The 21,569-nt window shown below is 45.1% G+C and overlaps 1 protein-coding gene across 2 annotated transcripts in view; it reads right to left on the bottom strand.

Annotated features, from left to right (window-relative positions):
- Positions 1-3,400: 3,400 nt before the first annotated feature.
- Positions 3,401-21,569, bottom strand: part of PLCXD2 (phosphatidylinositol specific phospholipase C X domain containing 2) — a 56,310-nt gene continuing 38,141 nt past the window's right edge. Inside the window, exons 4-6 of one of the 2 annotated variants that reach the window (XM_061134224.1) lie at positions 20,960-21,420; positions 15,679-15,920; positions 3,401-9,805 (exon numbers count right to left, since the gene is read on the bottom strand). In XM_061134224.1, the coding sequence (XP_060990207.1) occupies positions 9,646-9,805; positions 15,679-15,920; positions 20,960-21,420 (863 nt within the window). In that variant the 3' untranslated portion in view covers positions 3,401-9,645. The remainder of the gene's footprint in view (positions 9,806-15,678; positions 15,921-20,959; positions 21,421-21,569) is intronic. The other variant, XM_061134225.1, reaches the window with a different exon arrangement.

Below are 21,569 nucleotides of genomic sequence, written 5' to 3'. Positions count from 1 at the left end.
CTCGCTCACTTAGCATCCCATTCCACATGTGAATGCTTTTTATTACCATGATCTACCTGCTTGAAATGGCAGCGCATGAGTTCTGGTTCTTTCCTGCACATTAGGCACTCGGGGGGCAGTTAAAAAATGATGGAAAAGGGCTCAGAGACCAGATTCTCCTGCCAGCTCTGCCCCAGGCCAGGTCCCTCTGGTTTTGTTTTCTGTCCTGTAACATTAGCACTGAGACAAATGCTCTCTGGTCCTTTCCGCATCGAAAGTCATAAGATCCTAAAATCTCAGTCATAAATATCACTGTCACATTTCTCTCAATCTTTTCTGATGTGTGGCAAGTTATTTCTACACCCACTGGCTGCTGGTGGGGGATACTTTTGTAAAAGGCAATCTAATATCACATTTCACAGAGACCTAGAAATGAAACTCTCTGGGTCCTGATTGAGAAAACACCCCCTGGGGATCAGGGAGGAAAGTCTTCAGGCCAAAAAAGCAGAGATATTCTCAGGTTAAACAAAGAAGCACTTTCAGTGGCCTCCCTGTTCAGCAAGCGCTCAGCTTCTCAGGGCCTTTCTCCACAGGATAGATCTTGTTCTTTAGACCCCAGTCCCCTTAGATTAAAGCCATGTGCTGGCCCAAGGCTTCTCTGGATGGCACGATGCTACTGGACAGAGGCTGACACTTCTGGGGCCCCCTCCATCCATCCTGCCCCCAGACTCTGCCCAGCTGTGCAAACACCCTGGACTGAGCAGCGCTTTGGTTTACTGGCGCTCACCCAGGCCACCCATCCCGGGTGAGGTTTGAGGCACATGGGTTTTGGCCACGATCCCTCCACTGCAACCCTCCATCCTGAGAATGAAAGGTTTCAAGTCTTAAAGATAATAACACTCCTTTAGTCATAGTGAGCGGCTCTGCAGAGGGGTAAACAAAGAACATACTGCTGATCAAGAAGAATTCCTTTGGGGCAGGGCAGGGGGAGAATCCACAACAAAAATCCAGGATACTCAGGCATTTCAAGTTCAGGGAGACACAGAAAAGGAAACTTTCCAAGTTGGAGGAACCGGATTTGGTCTCCACATTGAGCACTGACTGCGTACAGCTGTCCATGGAACTGAGTGACCCCCAAAACTTTCTCTCCTGAGTTTAAACTGCTGCCCTGGACAATGTGGAGAGAGGATAGTCTGAGCACAGACTTCTGCAGGAAACATGAAGAAAGTTCCCTTATGAAAAAAAGAGGTGATTTCCTATCTCAAATAGCAGTTTATTTATATAATTAGTTAGTGAGTTAAAGATGTTCAACCAAAAAGAGCCCAGCCAAACCCAATTCTTGGCAAAAGTGTGGTAGAATCAATTATAATTTTTTTTCAGCCTGGGAAAGAACATAAATTTAGGTCATTCTAATAGCTTCTTCACAGAGGACTCTTTTAAAAATGCAAATTTAATTTGAAAGGGAATTTTATATCCCTTTTGAAAAACCCTGATCACTTGATACAAAGAGAAGGCAACCACAAAAACAAATACAATACAAAAAAATTAAAAAAGATAAATACAATACAAACAAAATGCTATTTAATATTTGCTTACTTGGATGGTAAAGAATCTACCTGCAATGTAAGAGACCAGGGTTCAATCCCTGGGTCAGGAAGATCCCCTGGAAGAAGGCATGTCAACCCCTCCAGCATTCTTGCCTGGAGAATTCCATGGATTAGAGGAGCCTGGCAGGCTGGAGTCCATGGGGCCGCAAAGAGTTGGACATGACTGAGTGACTAACACTTCACAGAAACTGTTACCTTTTGGTTTGGTTTTTGCTGAATAAACAAGCGTCGAAGAGATTTTTGTCACTAAGCTGAGACCTTCCCCTCAACTGATCAGAATGGTTAAGTGATTAATGATATTAATGTTAATTAGGGTGTGGCCACTTTCTACCCTGCATAATTTTACAGACCACCAGTGATGTGAATCCTATTCTCTGAGCAATGCATATTTGGTCCAGTGATTGTGCAACACTGTCTGAATTTATCTGCTTTCTTTCTTATTAATTGGTTTCTGTTAAATCATTTTCCAGTGGACACAGTGGCTAGCAGTCAACCATGTAGAAGAGGCTGTGCTCAGCGCTCTTTGGAAGGGTAGATGCAAAGTCCCCACCCTAGGACTAAGGCTAACAGCCAACGTATTTACCACCTGCCAGACTCTGTGCTATACGCTTTTCACATACTCTCTTATTTGGCCTTCTCAATAACCCTTTGTAGTACATATTGTTAGTCCTATATTCTATACATTTAGATACTTTAGTTTGCCTGAGATCACATGGCCACGGTGTGATTGAGTTGACATAGAAACCCATGTCTACGCATCTCTGAAATGCCTGTTCTTAAGTTTCTGTGCTAAATAGAATGCTTATAACCCAGCAGTAATATGATAAATTGTGATTAGATAATAAAGAGTTCATACATAATACAATGGTTCCATTGTCATTGGGGCAATGTTTCAACGCAAGTGTATGTTCAGAAATCGAGTTAGACCAGCAGAATCTTGCACTTTCACCATGCAGGTTATGGGCTTCTCAGGGGGTGCTAATTAAAGAAACCACTTGCCGATGCAGGAGATGAAAGAGACATGGGTTCGATCCCTGGGTCAAGAAGATAGCCTAAAGTAGGAAATGGCAACCCACTCCAGTATTTTTGCCTGGAAAATTCCATGGGCAGAGGAGCCTGGTCGGCTACAAAGAGTCGGACATCACTGCGGCCTGAGCACGCTCCTTCATGCGGGTGATGCCTCCTTCGCTTCTGTTTGGACCCAGCCCTGTCTACATTCTGCCATTTTTTATTAAAACCAAATGGAATGACTGGAAATGGTGCTTATCAAAGCCAACCAAAGTATAGTATGGTAGATTTACTCAAGAATCACTAAAATCACAGGCATAAAATTCTGAATATAACTATTTTCTTTAATTGTTGTGATAACTTGAATAGAAATATAATTATCCCTAATTACCTGTCCTAAAATTCAACTTCAAGAAATGATTACTTAGAATTAAATTTGATCTCTGTTAAACTTATAAATAGGACTTTTATCTAACCTATTATTTTTGTAGGGGATAGGGCAAAAAGAGAACTTTACCAAAACTCAGTGGCCTCAGATACACTATCAAAAAGAATTATGAATGAGGAAAATATTGAAATCTTTATTGCCAACAGAAACTGTAGGCCCACTTTTATTTATTCTTTGCATGCACAAACACATGATCTCTCCATTGTTCTATTTCTGGGCATTTGGCAACCACTCGGAGTAACACGGGACAAAGGTGTTAGTCAGATGAGAGCATGAATGTCAAGAGGACTGAGCCTAAGCCTTGTAGAAATAGCTGAAGTGCTGAGGGTGAAGCTTGGAAAAGCATGTGTGTACATTTCATGCAAGGCTCATTTTGGGAATCCCAGGCATGTGCAGTTAATTCCAGTATGTGTGAGACAAGGCTGAAAAGGTCTTCATCTAATATACTATAATCAGGTATTTTATTGATGCTGAGTCTGTACCTTTTTAAAACAAAATTAGAAGTGAACCAATAATAAATTGTGCACACCAACAAAGGAAAAGTGCCTGCCAGAGTTATATTTATTCTGAGGTTTAAGCCTATTTAGGTAGTTCAAATAAAATACAAGAAAAAACATCATGTCATCATACCTATTAAACTTTTTTTCACAGTTAAAATGAGGTAATCTGGCTTTACAATGTTTTAGGTTGAATTAAACAGTTTGATCCAGGTTACAAGAAAGACGAGAGAGATATATTTGAACAATTATTTCCTAGGAGGGAAAAAAGCCATGTGAAATGAATATGAATAAGATAATTATGCCACAAAATACATTTCAGAGTGTCAAGCAGTATATATGCAAGATTTTCTAACCTCAAAATTGGTATAACATTATTATTTTCTACTTAGCAAACAGCATGCATTGTCATGTAAAACAAGCATAGAGGACAAAATATATTATATAATAGAGCATCTATCAGATTCACATTATCATCTGAATTGACCAAGACTTATTTTCACTATGACAATCTCTGTATTTTCTAGTCAGTGAGGTTAAGTATTACATTTGGCATATACACAATACAAATAATGCCGTACATCATCTGTATGTAATACTTATTACTATCAGGAATTTAGTAAGTATAATAGCAGCAAGGTACCACTGTTTCTAGAATATGTTCTAAGATTTATCATATCGATACCATAGATTTATGATTGAAGTGTTATTAGTGCTCTAAACCAATAACAAGTGTAAAACTGCAAACGTACAAAGCTACGGAAGGCCTATTTGACTTTTCAAAGTGCTGTGCTTCTTGTTGGGCTCAAAGCTTATGAGCAAGCCCCAGCCATCTGAATGAAGCATACTGGCCCCAGTTCTGGTTCCAATCAGGTCAAGTTCTAGTGATGGGCTGGGAGTGGGGGTGCAGAATGACGCACTGGAGGAGGGTAAGGGGCAAACGCCGCTGGGGTCAGAGTGCGTCTGCACATTGCTGAATGCATGTGCTTTTTACTGTAAGTTTTGCCAGCATCCACAGTAATCATCAGCTGATCGAGGATGACCAGGAGACATGAGGAGGCAGTGGTATATATGACAGAGATGAGAGGGAAAGAGATGGAGATTGCTTCTAGATTATTGATGGAAAGCCTCAGTAGACTGTGAGATCGAATTTCCAGTGAAGAGAAGATTTTATCCAAACTATGTGGCTTAGAAACAAATTTGAAAAGTCCTAAGAACAAGTTTTGTTGGAGTAAAGACAGAATACTATATCCACTGCAGGACAGAGTTATCGTATTGTTACAGTGTCTTAAGACTGTGCTATTTCAGCAACGTCAATAGCATTTTGTATTGTATTCCTCTGGTTTAGGACCAGTTCAGTGATGGCAGTGCTGTTAGCATCACTGTTTCTTGTAGGAAGCTGGGGAAGCCAGGGGTAAGGAGACAGTGGCGCTCTCGGAACAGGAAAGAGCTGTGTTTGGAATGAAAGGTAAAGTTTCCAGCTAAACCACTAATCACCCAGTCAGCTCACTCCTGTGTGTCCCAAGGCAACACCTGTGAGTGACAAAGCTCTGGTGGAATATACTAGGAGGCAGTATGAGGAAGAGGGAAGTTAGGGGGATTTAGAATATGTCTGTTAGGGGACAGACATTTCTCTGCCATACAAAATAAACTTTCCTTCAGTCTGTGCATTTGATGTTACCAACTTCTATTCACTCCCTTTTGGCATAACATGACTATTTTAGTGTGTATTTAGGAAAGCTCAGGTATTTCTTTCAGTCTCACTCATCTCATCTTACAGGTCACTAAAGGTGCTACTGACGGACAAGGTCTGTCATCCTAAGCCACTCTCTTGAGAAATGAACCCAAGTAACATTTCTCTACACGTGCCAAACAAGGGAGATTACCACCCCTGTGCACCCTCTGAGCACGGGCATTCAACCTAATTATTAAGGACCTGATATTTGGGGGGAGCTAGTCGACTGTGGTTTGCAAAACTGCAGACAGCATCTTTATCCCAGATGAAAGAAGCAATCTGTGCAGATTGAGCACAGAAGTGCTTCTCTGCTCTGCAAGGAGCGGGGCGTGGGGGGCCGGGGTGGTTTCTCAAGGCCGTGCCTTGATCATTAGCTGTTCTATTGCCCCCGGAACCTAACAGTAAATATCTGCAATGAGCCAATGAAGACCATTACAAAAACCTCAGCTGTAGCATGAACAGATTCTATAAGATGGCCTAAATTTGTGTAGGACTTTTGCTTCCTAGAAAAAGCAGCAGTTGAATCTCCATCTTAATCTCTTCTGTTTCTCCACCTTTAGTTTGGCACTCAGCCTCCCAGCTGGCTTGTATGTAATAATAACGTCCCTGTGGGCAGCACTTTCTTACCATAAGACTCAGAAAAAAAGTGAAAGCAGAAAATCATTAAATTCCAGAATGCTCCATTACATTGTCTTCTTGAACAGAAAGATAATGTGTTTGATGCGAATATAAGGTCATATCAGAAGGAGGACTCTTAAGAACTATCATTACCTGGGCTCAGATCTTGTGCTTTTGTTTGAGTTTATATAAAATCATGGGTTTGGGCTGTGGCTTAACTGTTCTTAAGAATTCAAGGGTCTGGACTCAGTGCTGAGGAGGAAACTTAAACTTAATTACTATAGAGTCTAATACAGCAAATATATAATTTTTGGCATAAACCTCTTAGATCTGCCATTAATTTAAAACTTAATCCTCAATAGTTGTTCACTCTCTTCCATTAATTCCATCTTGATCTTGCCCTCTAGTCCTAAGACTATCTTCTGTACCCATGAGACCATAGGGGTACCTCTAAAGGGCTCAAAGCTCAAGCCTTTGGACACGGCTCTACAACATCATCTGACAGGAGATGTTGTCTGCTGTTTTGCAAACCGCAGTCAGCTAGCTCCCCCCAAATTTCAGGTTCTTGGTAGTTAGGTTGAATGCCTGCGCTCAGAGGGTGTACAGGGGTGGTGCTCTTCCTCCTGCGGCACGTGTAGACGGTCCCCTCTGCCAGGAAGCCACGGTGGTGTGGCTATGTGGGAAGTGGTCTAGGGAACTGTGGGAAAACTCAGCATACATTTCAGAATAAACGTGGCCCCAAATCTTGTGAAACTAAAGCTCTCTTTGGCTCAGTCAAGTGGCTTTTTCTCTGATCTTGAAGTTTCTCCTGAGTGAATGCTATAGCCTTGTTTGACCTGAAAACTCCCCAGAACTTGTGAGAACAAGAAATGTGATTGGGTCACTTTTTTTTTTTCTTGTTGGCAGTAGCAGAAGGAGTCATAGACCTAAAGTCTCTTTCCGGTTGGTCCCATCATTGAGTCTCCTGCTTGACTTGAGGTCAAGGAGCAGAACACACACATCCTTTACAACATATTAAGCAACTGGGTCTTAAAGCAGCAATTCTGCCAATTCAGGGATGTTTATCAAGGATGAACTGTAAATAATCCTCCTCCTATCTCCCAGAACTCCCTGCGCAGAATTTCAAAATGCATGCACCAAGGAGTGAGCACCTGCCCCTCCTCAAAGAGCAAGGCTCCACGCATGCGGCCTTGGTACTTTTTCTGTGCTTTTTTATCATGCGAATACTGAGGTGCACTTAAATGTTATCCCAAGTGAAGTGCAACTATATATTTTAACACTAAAGGAGAAAATCAAGTAAACATTTCACTGAACAGTCAGCAGCCCTTGGGTATCATTGGCATCCTGTGTAGATACCTGTCAACACACCTGGCCTCATAGCACCAAGCACCTGGGCAAAGCTGAGGCTAAAATAAAACAGAGCGGAATAATTCTCCTCTTGCCTCCGTATATCTCTGCCAAGTAACAAAGCATTAAAAGGAAGGAAATGATCCTTGGTCCTTAGCAGTTGACCAAGTACTAAGATCAAGACCAAAATGAAACAATGACAACACAAATAAAACCCTGAGGGTAGGCTAGGGCATTCCAGAGCTTATCGCTGATGTTTAATACCAGAATTGAAGGAAGATTAAGAAAGCGAGGGCTCTCACTTTCTTCTGCCTTTCCACAGAAAGCCTTAAAAAATTAAGAGCAAAATCCCAGAAATCTCTTTGGAGAGAGATTCAAATCCAAGGGAAGGGATAGTTAAACCATATTTCCCCAGAAGCCTTTGTGTTGTGACCTCTCAAGCTGTGGAAGCTAAAGGCTGGGGCTTAAATTACTCTAAGCAAAACTGGCTGGAGGACCAAGCATCGGGGGGGTGTGTGTGCTCGCAGTAGCTCAGCTCGGACACCCCCGCTGCAGGCAGCATGCAAAAAGTCCAGCGATGAGCGTCAGAGAACACGATGGGGAAGCTGCTGGGAGGGTGTCCAACAATCTGTATAAATGCACACAGCTGCCCAGGACTCCAGGTTATCTTTCCACCTTCAGGATCCAGATGCTGGCACCTCCTCAGGGATTCTCAGAGAGTTGTGAGGCGCACTCAAGCGCTCACACTTCTGTGCCCAGCATTCTTCCTACTTCCTTCCTTTTCACCCCTCTTCTAGAGGGCTTTCCTCCAGAACCGAGAGCTCCTTATGACCCATTTCATCTTCTGCTCCAATGTGTGGCTTGGTAGAGGCATTGCACATCTGGACCACATCTACACATGAACACCGTCCCCGGCATGACTAGGGGGGACCAGAATGTCTACAGCTTCTACAGTGGAGTCAGAAGTCACTCACGGTCCTGAGATGTGCGGTCCTCTTGAGGGCCATCTGGCCTGCTGAGAAGAGTTCAGGAAGCTCCTTGGTGAGTGCTCTTGAAGTAAGAAGCACTGAAGATAGTTAATCTATAAATACATAAATGAATAAATAAATAAATAAAACAAAAGAGGGCTCTTTGTGGTTAAGCACCTCTTATCAATCAAAAATAACGATAATAATAATAAAATCCCCTCTTGAGTTTCAAAGCCCTCTTGCAGTGGTTAGTAGGCTCAGAATAACCTGCAGAGAGTAGAACAATCAAGACACAAACAGGAAGTGTTCTGACACTGGGTATTACTCGCTGGATGACAAATCGTCATCCTAAAGGTTCCCGAGGTAGTCTTGTGTTCAAGGACTTACAGAGTGGCTCCATACCCACTTGGAGCCTCCTTAAATCCATTGCACTTTCCCGCGCATCCTGTGTCTGCCTCCATGGTGTCATGGACAAGCTGCCTTCCATCAGTGTTGAGTCCCACAGAGCAGACTCGCGTTCTAGACAGACAGCAGTGAAATGCAATTCCAAAACCTGGCTGGAACATCCCTTTCCGAAGAGGACTTTGCCAACATGATGCAGGCACTTGCCCAGCAGCCATTTCGGGAAGACCTACAGAATTAGATCAAAGACATGTGGCATGCAACAGACATGCGTGTCTGTCTCTTGTTGGGCCTCAGATTGAAAAGCTGTACCACTGTTGTTCCTTTCAGTTTTAAGAATGGGTCAAAGAAATGGAGAGGAATCGGTGTTTTAAAAGTGGGAAACGTCTCTCTGATACCAGGGATGGTATGCACTGTTTATCTGAAGAATGAAGGTGGCCAATACTAAGCACAAGCATGCCAAGAACAGCTTGTAGCTGAAAGGCCCTGGTGACAGATACGTCTTACACGTGGGGAGGAAGCAGTGATATTCAACACACCCAGAGAAAACTGGTGCTTGACCTTTCTCCCTTCAGAGCCCCAGGGTGGCGAGTGAGCCACCCCAGAAGGCAGCCCACACCTGCCTTGAGCCATCCTTTGGATCAGGAATGCCTTTCTTCTTCGGCCTTCCCTGTGGCTCAAATACAGCATCCGGGAGACAACAGGGATCCGGGCCAATGAGGGGACACCCAGCACCCCAGTGGAAACTGGAGATCCCACTTCCATATTACATTCAACATCTTATGCCGTTAGGGAGATGCTGACCTTGACCATAAGAAACATGCTTCTTCCCTTGGACTTCAGTTTTTAAAAAGTCTCATTTGGGAAAAATGCAAATAATAGCCCTATAATTTTATCCAAATAACCCTGTGAGGAGGGAAAAAAATGTCCTATCCTCTTACTCACTTCACCATACTGCCCAGGGGCCAATAGGAAGCCCTTCAGAACTCTAGCCTGGATCAACAACTTCAATATTAAGTTAAATAAAAAAATTAAATCAGCATTTAGCCAAAGCTCTATCCTCCTGTAGGAGGTCATTCAATTCAATGACTGTTGTGGCAAAGTCCACCAGGTCTACGAAGTCAGAGGTGATGATGTTGACTCCCATGGCTCCAGGCTTCTGAGTCTTCACCCAGTCCAGGATGGCAGGAAGATTCCTATGCAGGAGCGTATTGGGGCAAGAGAGAATAGAGAATTGTGTTTAGAAAAGCAAAGAACACATTTCTGTTAATATAACAAAAGCATGTCAATAGAGGCGTAAACTGCAAACCCCCACACTTGCCTCCAAATTGGTCTATTTAAATAATCTCTTTCAGGGACAGAGTGATGTCTATTCCATCAGACACCTGTACTTTCAGAATTTCTGTGCTGGAAGAGGACATTCTTTGCCTCAAGCACCAAAGAGACAAAATGTCAACCAGACCTTGAAAAATTAAGATCAAGAGCCTACTTACTGGAGGGTTCTTTAATTTTTTTACCATGAAATTTTTTTATCATGAAAACTTTATAAACATATTGCAACACTGAAATAAACTTACAGGAAGCACATCAAACGTCTAGATCCCACCTCTAACATTTTACTCTGCTTGTTTACCACACATCTGTCCATCGTGCTCAGGCATGCTCAGTTGCCCAGCTGTGTCCAGCTCTTTGTGACCCTATCAATCCACATTGTATTTTGTGACAAATTCCAACTACAAACATTTATATGTGCGTGTGCGCTAAGTCGCTTCGGTCGTGTCTGACTCTTTGCCACCCTATGTACTGTAGCCCGCCAGGCTCCTCTGTCCGTGGGATTCTCCAGGCAAGAATCCTGGAGTGGGTGGCCATGCCCTCCTCCAGGGGATCTTCCCGACCTCGGGATCGAACATGCATCTCTTACGTCTTCTGCATTGTCAGGTGGGGGTTCTTCACCACTAGCACCACGAGCATTCCCCTCAATACCTCAGTAAGAAGATCATCAACTAGGGCTCAGTATTTCTTTTCAATTTTTCTTTTGACATAAAGTTTGTACCCAATAAAATGCACCAATCTTAAGTGAACACTAGTTGAGTTTTGACAAATGTATATACATAACCCATAGCCATCTCAATGTAGAGCACATTGCCAGCATCCCAGAAAGTTCCTGAATTCATATTCCCCATTGATCCCTGCCCCCACTCTCCCAGAGGCGATACTCATAATGATTTTCTTTTAACCACAGATTAAATGTGCCTGGTCTAGAACTACACATAAACCATGCATTTTCTGTTCTTGTGTATAAGGCTCTTTCACTCAGCATATGGTTTTGAAAGTCATCTGTGTCACTGCACACATCAGCAACTTGTTCTCTTTTTCAATCACCAGACAGTATTCCACTGTATGCATACACTGCAGTTCATCCACTTTCTTATTGATGGGTAAACAGGCTGTTTCCAGTTTCTGGATATTGTGAATAAAACTGTTATGGTCATCTTTATATAAGTCTTTTTATGGATATTTATTTTCATTTTTCTTGGGTAAATATCAAAGAGTGAAGTTGTTTTATTATATGTGCAATTTACATTTGGTTTTATAAGAAACTTCCAGATCTTTTCCCAAAGAGGCCGTTTCATTGTACATTCCATGAACGAAGTGTGAGAGTTCTGGTTGCTTCACATTCTCTCTCAAATTTCCTGCTATCAGTTTCTTTTAATTTCAGCCATTCCAGTGGGTGTAAAAAGTTATCTCACGGTATTTCACTTCGCATTTTTCTGATCACTAATGAGGTTGACCAGTTTGTCATGTACTTACTGGCCATTTATGTATCTTCTTTGGGAAGTATCTGCTTAATTCTTTTATCCATTCTCCCTTTTGCTCTTTTTCTTTTAACTGTTGAGTTGTAGAAGTTACTAATATATTCTGGATAATATGCTTTTTGACTATTTTATCCTCACCTGTAGCTTGCTTATTAATTTTCTCGATGGCCTATTTTGGTGAGTTGAATTCCTTAATTTTGATGGAGTCTAATTTATCTTTTTTTTCTTTTATGGTTTCTATAACTTAAGAAACTTCTGCCTGCTCCCGAGTCACAAGATATTTTCCTATTTTCTTCTAACAGTTTTATAATTTTTGCTTTTATGTTTCAATCTAAGATCCATCTCAAGTTAATTTTAATATATGGTGTGAAGTAGGGGTCAAGGCTCACTTTTGCCATATGGATACAGCAGTATGTGTGGCTTCTTAACAGACCAATGCTTGTTCACAAGTTGTCTACAGACAGACAGTCAGCCTCACTTTATAATTTGAGGACTTTCTATGTGAAAGCCAGAATGTTACGTCCCAAGAAGCTCACGATTCAGAGGTGTAAACAAAGGATGACAGTTTAATGTGATGGTTCCTGCTGGTGGTGAGTGTAAGCGCCATGGGTGGCAGAGAGGAGGGGTGATGAAGCGCTGAGTTCTGCATGATGGTGAGATAGTTCACTAAACGCCTGCAATACTGAGGGTGCCGTAAGGGAGACACACGCCAGGGCTGATGTTTGGTTAGGGGACTGGAGCATTTTTAGGAAGGCTTTTCTCCTGGTAAAATCCGACAGTAAGCCGAGTTTCTTTCTTGATGGCCCCGTTCCTCTTCCTTGGGCGACACTGTCCTTGGCTGTCACCGTCTCTGCTCCTCATTCCCGGAAGCGGCCCTCCTTCTTCTGCGGGCTCAGCCGACTCCTCAGTCTCCCCCAGGCGACCCAGCCAAGGCCACGCGGCGCTTTGCCTTTCTCTTTCTTTCCCTTTTATCCTGATGGCTGTGATCAGTCCTGGCTCTCTTCCCTTGCTCAGCGGACTCTACAGTCAGCCATGGGCTAAGACACGTCTCATATACTGATTTGCATGTTTAGATTCACAGCTGATGAGGACTCAGTAGGCCACTATCACAGGGGTATGTGCGTTTCTAACTGGGACTCCTGAAGACTTAAGAACACCCTTGATTTGACTATAACCTATTCAAAGTCTCTGTGGCTCAGTCTCTCCCCCAGTAAAATGGGGACCATAATAATACTTCATATAGATTTGGGGGGATTAAATAAAGTAATGGGGGCTCCCCAGGTGGTGCTAGTGGTAAAGAACCCGCCTGCCAATGCATGAGAAATGCAGCTTTGGTCCCTGGGTCAGGAAGGTTTCTTGGAGGAGGGCATGGCAATCTACTCTAGTATTCTTGCCTGGAGAAGAATCCCATGGACAGAGGAGCCTGGTGGGCTACAGTCCATGGGGTCGCAAAGAGGCGGACACGACGGAAGCGACTTGGCGCAGCACATACAACACAGATAAAGCCGGCACATAAAGTGATGTGTAAAGGGCTCAGGGGAGGGCCTGGGATGTAGTAAGTACTGTGCACGCGTTGGGAGAAGGAATCATGATAGTAGACTGGAGGGCGGGGGTAGGAAACTTTCCTAAAGCACAAATGCTGTGTCCTGAGAGGGGAGGGTCACAAATGCAGGCTTCCTTTGGAGACAGATCTGGAACAAGGAGTGGCCCACGAGCAGGCCACAGCAGCACAGAATCTGATGCGTTCAAGCCTTCTTGGGAGAAAAATCCTCTGCTTGTCTGTGTTTAAGTATGAAATGCAGGTGCCACCTTCTGGTCATCACGGAGAAATGAGGCTGAAACATTGGGTGGAGGCACGTCGGCTGACTCAAGCCGGAGCCTGCGTCACCTCTGGGTTCTCGAAGCAGCCTCCCCAGGGCAAGGATCAGATAACCAGGATTGCGCACAAAGAAAGGAGAATGCAGAACCCACTGTGAGCAGGAGCGGCTTTGTTTTCTTAACTCTTAGCCTTCCCCAAGGCCTCTTTACGGAGCGCTCAGTGCAGACGGCTGAGCCACATGCTGCTTACGGGTGGTGAGGCGCCGAATCTCACAGGCTGCAGAGCAGCTCAGAAACGTCCCTCTGGCTTTGAGGCCCGCTGAGACCAAGGCTGAGCCACTGCGGGGATGGGCTCGGCAAGCCTGCTCTGTGCCGGGCACTGTGGGAGGCACTCTCCTGAGAAGACTCCACGATCTGTGCGGTGTTACCAACCCCATTTAACTGGTGAGAAAAACCACAGCTCAGAGTCCTCAGGAAACTTGTCAAAGGCAGCCTGTTGTAATTGGACCGCGTTAGGTTTTCAGGGCCACTGTAAGAACATGTTTGCACACCAGAAGTTTATTTCCCCACAGCTCTGGAGGTCCGAAGTCCAAGATCAAGGTGTCGGCAGGTTTGCTTTCTCCTGAGGCCTCTCCCCTTGACCTGCAGACGGCCACCTTCTCCCTGTGTCCTCACCAGTCTGTTCTCTGTGCACACCCATCCCCGGGGTCCCTGCATATCCTAATCTCCTCCTCGTACGAGGACACCAGTCAGATTGGATCAGGGCTCACCCAAAGGGCCTCATTTTAAATTAACTACCCCTTTAAAGGTTCCTTCTCCAGATACAGCCACATTCTGAGGGACTGGGGGTTACGACTTTGACACGTGACTTTCCAGGCAACACGTGAGTGTGTGCTCAGTCATGCCTGACTCTGCAACCCCAGAGACTGTAGCCCACAAAGCACCTCTGTCCGCAGGATTTTCTAGGCAAGAATCCTGGATTGGGTTGCCATTTCCTCCTCCGGGGGATAAGATATATCGAGCTAATAAGATATAACAATCCTTATCTTTAAAGACTTTCTCTCCCGTATAAGTACAACTCTCCGCACAGACTTTATCATAGAGAACCCCATGGACAGAGGAGCCTGGCGGATTGCATAGACTTGGACACGACTTTCACTTCACTTTTTTCAGTGTTACACAGAAATTTACATGTTTATTTTTCCTCACTGAATGTACATCTGTGGGGGCAGAGACTAGATTATTCATCTTGTGTCTCCGGATCTAGCTCCTATTCATCACTGGATAAATAAATAAATAAATAATATTACTCTACAAATTTACCAAAGGCATAAGGAAATGGTACGGGTATGTGAGCATATACTATACAAAGGAAAGCTCATAATCCTGATCTTGGTTTATGAAACTCTTTCCCAAGTTCAGCACCGGTAACGCAGTGAGGACAGCAGAGCCACACAGAGAGGGGTTTCCAGCTCTGCTCGCGGCCAGCAGACTCAGGAGGTCTCAGGTTGTCATCCAAACCGCAGCCGGGAGAGCTCCTGTTACAGGAAGTCACGCTGCCCAAACTACCCAGATAGACGGGGACACATTGTTTGGGTGGATCTTTCATTATCTGAACACCGGCGCTCAGCACCTAGAATAGAACTTGGGAGCGAAGTGATTCTTGTAAGTATCCCTTGTCACCCAAATACATTAACATTCTCAGCTCTGGCTGCAAGGGATGCCCTATTGGGTAGACATATTTATTAACATTGCATTTATACACAGGCATAGGCATACATACATACTTGTACATATATACAAGCCATCCTTTTTCTTGACAACACCTAATCATTTATCAGTGTCCAGGATAAAAAACATCATTTAATACAACATTTCTGGAGCTTCTCCAGCCTAACTGTACAGTCAGGATCAATTCTGCTCCAAGGATGTATCTGAAGCTCTGACGTGGTGGATGGCATCCCGAGCTGCTTCTTAGGACTGTCATTTAAGGAAGGGAGAAGGATGCCCTAAACCCTGGGTGGGCCACCTCTGAGTCAAGAGCACCTGACCCAGAAGCTTCATTTAATGCTTCATAGGAGCGTGAGCGCTTGGGCAGCTTCGAGGGCAGGGGCCAGAACGAGACAGAACTGCAAGCCCGACATGAACAGGAGCAGACTGCTGGAGGCTGAAAGTGCTTTGCTTTTGTATTGAAATTTAGAGTCTTCATGGTATGATATGTGCATTTCAACAGAATATTTTACTTAGAGATCCTCTGGCCACGGTTCCTGCAGGTCACCTCTAGTGCGCAGCTTTTTCAAATACTATGCTTTTGGAATTTTGTTATTTTAAATCTTCAAAGTATATAGTTTTACTGCTGTTCATTCAGAAGAAAATCAAGATAAAGAGATTTTTTTTTTTGTAACCCTCACTTGTGGGAGGAAGCTTATTCCTACCTGTGGACCAGGGTGTTCTTGAGGCCGCCAACCAGTCCCCGGGCGATGGTCTTCACTCTGGGCGTGAGGATGGCTTGAGACACGTGGAAGGAGCCACGGGGGGAGCGCTCACTCAATGTGGTCTCCAAGAAGAGGATGAGCTTGCGCACACTCGTGGTGTTGGCCCAAGGTGCTGGGATCTTCTTTCCAGGCCACAGGAAGGGGTATTGCTTGTAGAAGGGACAGTGATAGAAGATAAGAACCTGAAACGTTCATAACAAACAAAGGAGAGAAATTCATAAGTCACACTCCTATCAGTGGTTATGCTGATACTCAGTTAGAGTCTGAGAGTGAATAGGCAGTGCTTTCACCATCCAAATTCACGGACTTCTTCAATTCTACCCTGACTCCCTTCCCTTGGGAATCTCTGGACCCCAGGTGGAGAACCTCTGCGGTTGGTCCTGTGTGTAAGTTATGACTCCTATGCTCACGGAATTGACCCTGAGCCCTTGGGTTGGGATCCACACACTGAACTAATCTGGGAGGTCTCGGGTTTTCAGGTGTGTGTGCTGATTCTGGATGAAACCTGCCAGGTGAGGGACAGCAGGGGCTGCAGAAGACAGGGAAGACTTCGAGCAGGGGATGAGTCTCCACGGGGACCTCGCAGGATGGTGGTGATACTAGCAATATTGTTAAAATAATTAGCAAGCTACATCGCAGCATTAATTAGCTTCTGAAGGCAGCTGAGAGACAGGGATTTTCCCAGTCCAGAGCTCTGCTGCTTAGGTTTCCAGAGTGAGTGAGTAAAAGTTGCTCAGCCATGTCTGACTCTTTGTGACCCCATGGACTGCATAGTCCATGGAATTCTCTAGATCAGAATACTGGAGTGGGTAGCCTTCCCCTTTAGGGGAATCTTCCCAAACCAGGTATCGAACCCAGGTCTCCTGCCTTGCAGGTGGATTCTTTACCAGCTAAGCCACAAGGGAAGCCCAAGAATACTGGAGTGGGCAGCCCATCCCTTCTCCAGCTGATCTTCCCGACCCAGGAATTGAACCCGGGTCAGTACTATATTTTCTCTCCTCCTGGGTGGCAGGGACTCTTTCCTGAGGGAATGTCCAGCCTGTGTATTTACATTCCCCGGACTGCAATCCTTGGATAGCTGGCCCAAGAGCATAATCCTCCAGGCACCCGAGGGCAAGACTCTGAATGTGGGTCTTGTTTCCGAGGCGCACTCAGCTGGTGACTAAGGAGCCTAACTGCCCTGGAGGGCCTGGAGAAAGGGCGCGCCAGGCCCCGGGCTTGGAGCAGACTAATGGTTGCACTCCTTGTGTTTAATGGCTCTGAGTAACGTCTGACTGACTACTAACGATGTCCGTGGTAAACACATGTGTTAATGAGGTTAATCACAGGCTCATCGTAAGCAGATTGCCTGGGAGACTGGGGGGGATTTCCTGCTGGCATTGGAGCTGGCTTGTCTGGAAGGCCGGGGTCTGCAGCGTCCACAAGGGTGAAGAGCTGGCTGTGAAGTGGACGGTGGGAGGAGAGGCGGAAGGCGGCGTGATCCCTCCACGCGGCCCATCAGACCACTTCCTGCGCTCCTGGGCCCTGGGCAGAGGGTCAGGGCTTGAAAGGACAGTGCCGTTCTCTACTCTGCCTTGGAGAATGTGCAAAAAGGACACATGCTACAAAAGGGGCTTTATGCCTTTCCTTGGGAGCCTCTCGAGTAATCTGATCCTGAAGGTTAGAGGGATAACTTCTGCTTACAGTAGGAGGTTGGCCCAGCACACCAGGACCCCTTTTACAGAACTCGAGGGGCCACAGCTTGCCCAGGGCCTGTGTTTGGCATCAGACTCCCTACCTCACTCTGCTGTATCTCCCATCTGAGATATTCTTCCCTCCAGCTCAGCAATTCACGTGCCGGTTTTCTCCCGAGACTCAGATTTAAAATCTCATTTCCTGTAAGAATTATTCTTTAATTGACCTCTTCTTATTTTGATCATTCTTTCCAAGGGCCCCGGGGTGTAGATTTAGACTATATACTATTTTTCAACTGATGGCTTACAAACCCTTTTCTACATACAGTACATTTGAGGCAGTTTCGTCTTGTGATTGTATATCAGTTGGCTTATATTTCACTAGTGTCACATATTCTTCTTACCTTCTCCTTAAGATTCTAAATACTGCCAAGTTGTAGATGAAATCTTTTCATTCACTGTACCCTCAAAACCCATAGCCACTAATGTACCAGCACATACCTGTGAGCTGGGATGTAATTGCATATGGAGTAAATGAAATGTGACTGAATGGTTGTACACTTCTTGCCATTAAATTATGGTAATAAAATACTCTGGGAGTTACATGCAAGGCAGCTCATTACATAATGAATATTTAAAGTTTAACCACCAGCGTGGCTGACGCTCTGCTGGAGATCTCTCTGTTCAGCTTTTAAGAGGCATGGCAGGGAAATCGCTGGGAAAGAAAGTGGAACAAGGAAGCCCTGAAATTCAAGTTGATGCCATGAGCCCTTTTTCTGACATGTCATCACAGTCTCTTTCTGTCATAATTTTAGGGGTGTTGGTTGTTGAAAGATATAGACTAGTCCACACTTAAAACTATAACAGAGCTTTACTCTCTGCTAGAAATTCACGGCCCACATGATTCGTTACTCCTGAAATTACCTGTTTCTCTTGCAAATTTCTAAATGATCTAGTATGCAATATGGCAGCCTGTGTACAAAATTATAAAACTATAACCTGTTTACCAACTTAGCTCAAAATTCAACCTTACCCAAATCCTCATATTCAAAGGCCCATTCACAGATCTTCCCTGTCTCCCATTCAGCTAACCCTCTGAAAACCTATGATAATGCTGCTGCTGCTGCTAAGTCGCTTCAGTCGTGTCCGACTCTGTGCAACCCCATAGATGGCAGCCCACCAGGCTCCCCATCCCTGGGATTCTCCAGGCAAGAACACTGGAGTGGGTTGTCATTTCCTTCTCCAATGCATGAAAGTGAAAAGTGAAAGTGAAGTCGCTCAGTCGAGTCCAACTCTTAGCGACCCCATGGACTGCAGCCCACCAGGCTCCTCCGTCCATGGGATTTTCCAGGCAAGAGCACTGGAGTGGGGTGCCATTGCCTTCTCCAACCTATGATAATAGAGGCTTATAAATAAAGCCAAAGTGTTTTTGCTAGCATAATCTATGACTCTGGCTGTGAAAATCACCACGATGTGTGAACAGCCCTGAGAAAGCATGGAGAACTGTGGGAACTCTGGGGAGTCTTGCCACTAGCCAACAATGTTCTCCTGGGAAAGCCTCAGTTTTCAAATCTGTAAAATAAGGATCATAATGACAACCTATATCAACCTATGTTGGTGAGAGAATTTAACGAGGTAATCCCTCTACTTAGCACACTGTAAAATCCCATAAATGTTATTATTGCTCTTGTTACTAGTATTACTTAACGTTGTAAGAGCCAGATTCCACTGGGAAAAAATTTCTCCAAATCAGACTTGTGAGTCCAAACAGGTAAAAAAAAAACAAAAAAACCCTTATGTTTGGGGGAGAGGCATGGTAACTGTTTGGCAAAATATCACTTATGAAAGCTTTAGTGAAGAAAGATAGCTTAGCTAACTAACAGACACCGAGGTTGACTCTTTAGTCTCGTAGACCCAGAGGCTCAGGCTCTGTGGGGCCAGTCAGGGGTGTGCAGTGCAGCCTAGCATTTCTCGCTCCCCAGGCCACGTCTGGGAGTCATCCTTGAAACCTCGTGGTCCCAGCAATGCGGAAACCCTATTAGCTCTAATTTCTCCTGGATTCAAAATCTGACCACTTCCCACTGAGAGTCTGGTGTCCATACTTCCCTTCCGTCTCTACTCCAAGCTTCTTCTTAGTAACCGGAGGGATGCCAGCAGAACCTACGTTAGGCCACAGCACCCTGGGCTTGGGACCCTCCCAGAACCTCCCTCACTCAGAGTAAAAGCCAAGTCCTTCAAGGCCCTCATGGTTCCCGCTACCTCTCTGACCCCTCTGTGGCCCTGCCTTCCAGCCCCACGGCTCCTGCTTTTCCTCGACAATGTCGGGCGCCTTCCTGCTTTGGGGCTCTGCTGTGGTTCGTTCCTCTGCTGGGAAAGCTCTTCCCCCAATAGATTAACTCCCTCAAATGCCATCTTTTCCATGAGGGCTACTCTGATCAAACTATTTAAAACTGTGACCGACCCTCCAACCCACAGAACCCTGGCTCCCCTTTACGCTGCTTGCCTTTCTTTTTCCATTGCTCCCATGACTTTCTAACACTTTATAGACTGTATTTGTCATATTTATTACCTAATCTATCTCCCGCCACCTGAATGAAACCTCCATCAGGGGGAGGATCTTTGTTTTATTTACTGATTTAACCCAAGTGTTTTAGTTAGGAGCTTGGCACATACTTGGTGTTCAATATATATTTGCAAATGAGTAATCTTAAATTGATTTTTAATTAAAAGCTCTTCTCTCAGTTCAAAAATAACTGCCTCTTTAAGATGTTTTGGTTAATGCATCTGTGAGTAAGGGAGCAACTGTGAATGAAAGGTCTTTTTTCCTTTTCAAAGAGTCTATATTGGAGCCTGACCATTCCTGAAGCTCTCCTCTCCCACCGTCACTGTCCTCTGAGACCAGAGAAGAGTTTGCCTGAGGCCCACACCCCTTTCCCTGAGTCTCTGCAGCACGGGTCTAAGTCGGGGCTCTTCTCGACTTGGAGGTGCTCTTCCAGCCTTGGTCCCCTGGGCCTTTCCTTCTGGAACACTGTCTCCCCCACGGACTGAAACGCCCTTAAAAATGTTAACACCTCTGAGATGAGTCACTTCCTGTGCCTTTGTCAGCTGATGCTTCTACCTATCAATTAACATTTGTCAGGGATGATCTGACAGTGAGTTGAAGGCACCATGGGACAGATTATCCCTTAGGGGAATGAGGAGGGTGAAAACAGACTGGATGGGAGACAGAAAAATGGTAATGGCCAGCTGGTCCTATTTCACAGCTCTGCCTTGGGCTGGTTCTGGCCAGGTCACTCAAAGTCAACTTAGATGCTCAACCAGTTGCCAAACAAGGAGTAACTATTTGGCGGGTGTCAATCCCGGTTCAGTGGTGCCCAGGGGAGCCCTTGGCGCCATCTGACAGCCCAGGAACCAGACTTTATTATCCCAAACACTCTACGCCTTCTACCCCAAGGGCCCTGGAGTGAGACGTCTTAGAGCTGGTGGCCCAGAAAAAGCAGGAAGAGCTCCGTTCTTGCCCTTGGAAGTTTCTCTGTGCTCCCTCCTACCTGGCACTTCTTCTCCCACAGCGTCTGCAGCGTCATGCTCTCCACGCTGCAGGCTGAGCACAACTTGCTTCCAAAGGCCTCCTGGATCCGGAGAATCAGGCGTTTGTGATGGGCCTCATCCATGGCGTAGAAGTGGTTGAAATCCAGGAAGACAATCTCTTGGGGGTGCTGTGTGAGGAACGAGTCGATCTCCATCAGCCCATCCCAGACCCTGATGCCAAAAAGTCCGTGAATGAAGTAGATTTCCTGGTCGGCGTCTCCTGGTTTGGAAGACACACGCAGGTCAAAGTAGCGGATCCCAGCATCCAGCTGTTCTCGGAATGTCAGGTTCTGAGTCACAGACCATTTCTTCATGACCTTCTTCACGAAGGAGATCCTGGCGAGGCGTTTGATCGCTGGGGTTTGGTCAGGCCCCACTGGGGACTTTTCGTCGACCCAGTAGCTGAACGAATCATGGGAGCCTACACAAAGCAACAAAGGGGAGGTGAGTGTTGAGACTGAGCTGGGACAGATAATCCGAAAAGATGAGAATTAAAAACCAAGTACACACACAGAATACTGACAACAAATACTGGCAAAAATTTCCAAGCTTGCAAGGGATGAAATAAAC

This window comes from Dama dama, chromosome 31 (genome assembly GCF_033118175.1).
Source record: "Dama dama isolate Ldn47 chromosome 31, ASM3311817v1, whole genome shotgun sequence".
In the NCBI taxonomy this organism is placed as follows: Eukaryota; Metazoa; Chordata; class Mammalia; order Artiodactyla; family Cervidae; genus Dama; species Dama dama.
This window is presented reverse-complemented; position numbering and strand designations above follow the sequence as displayed.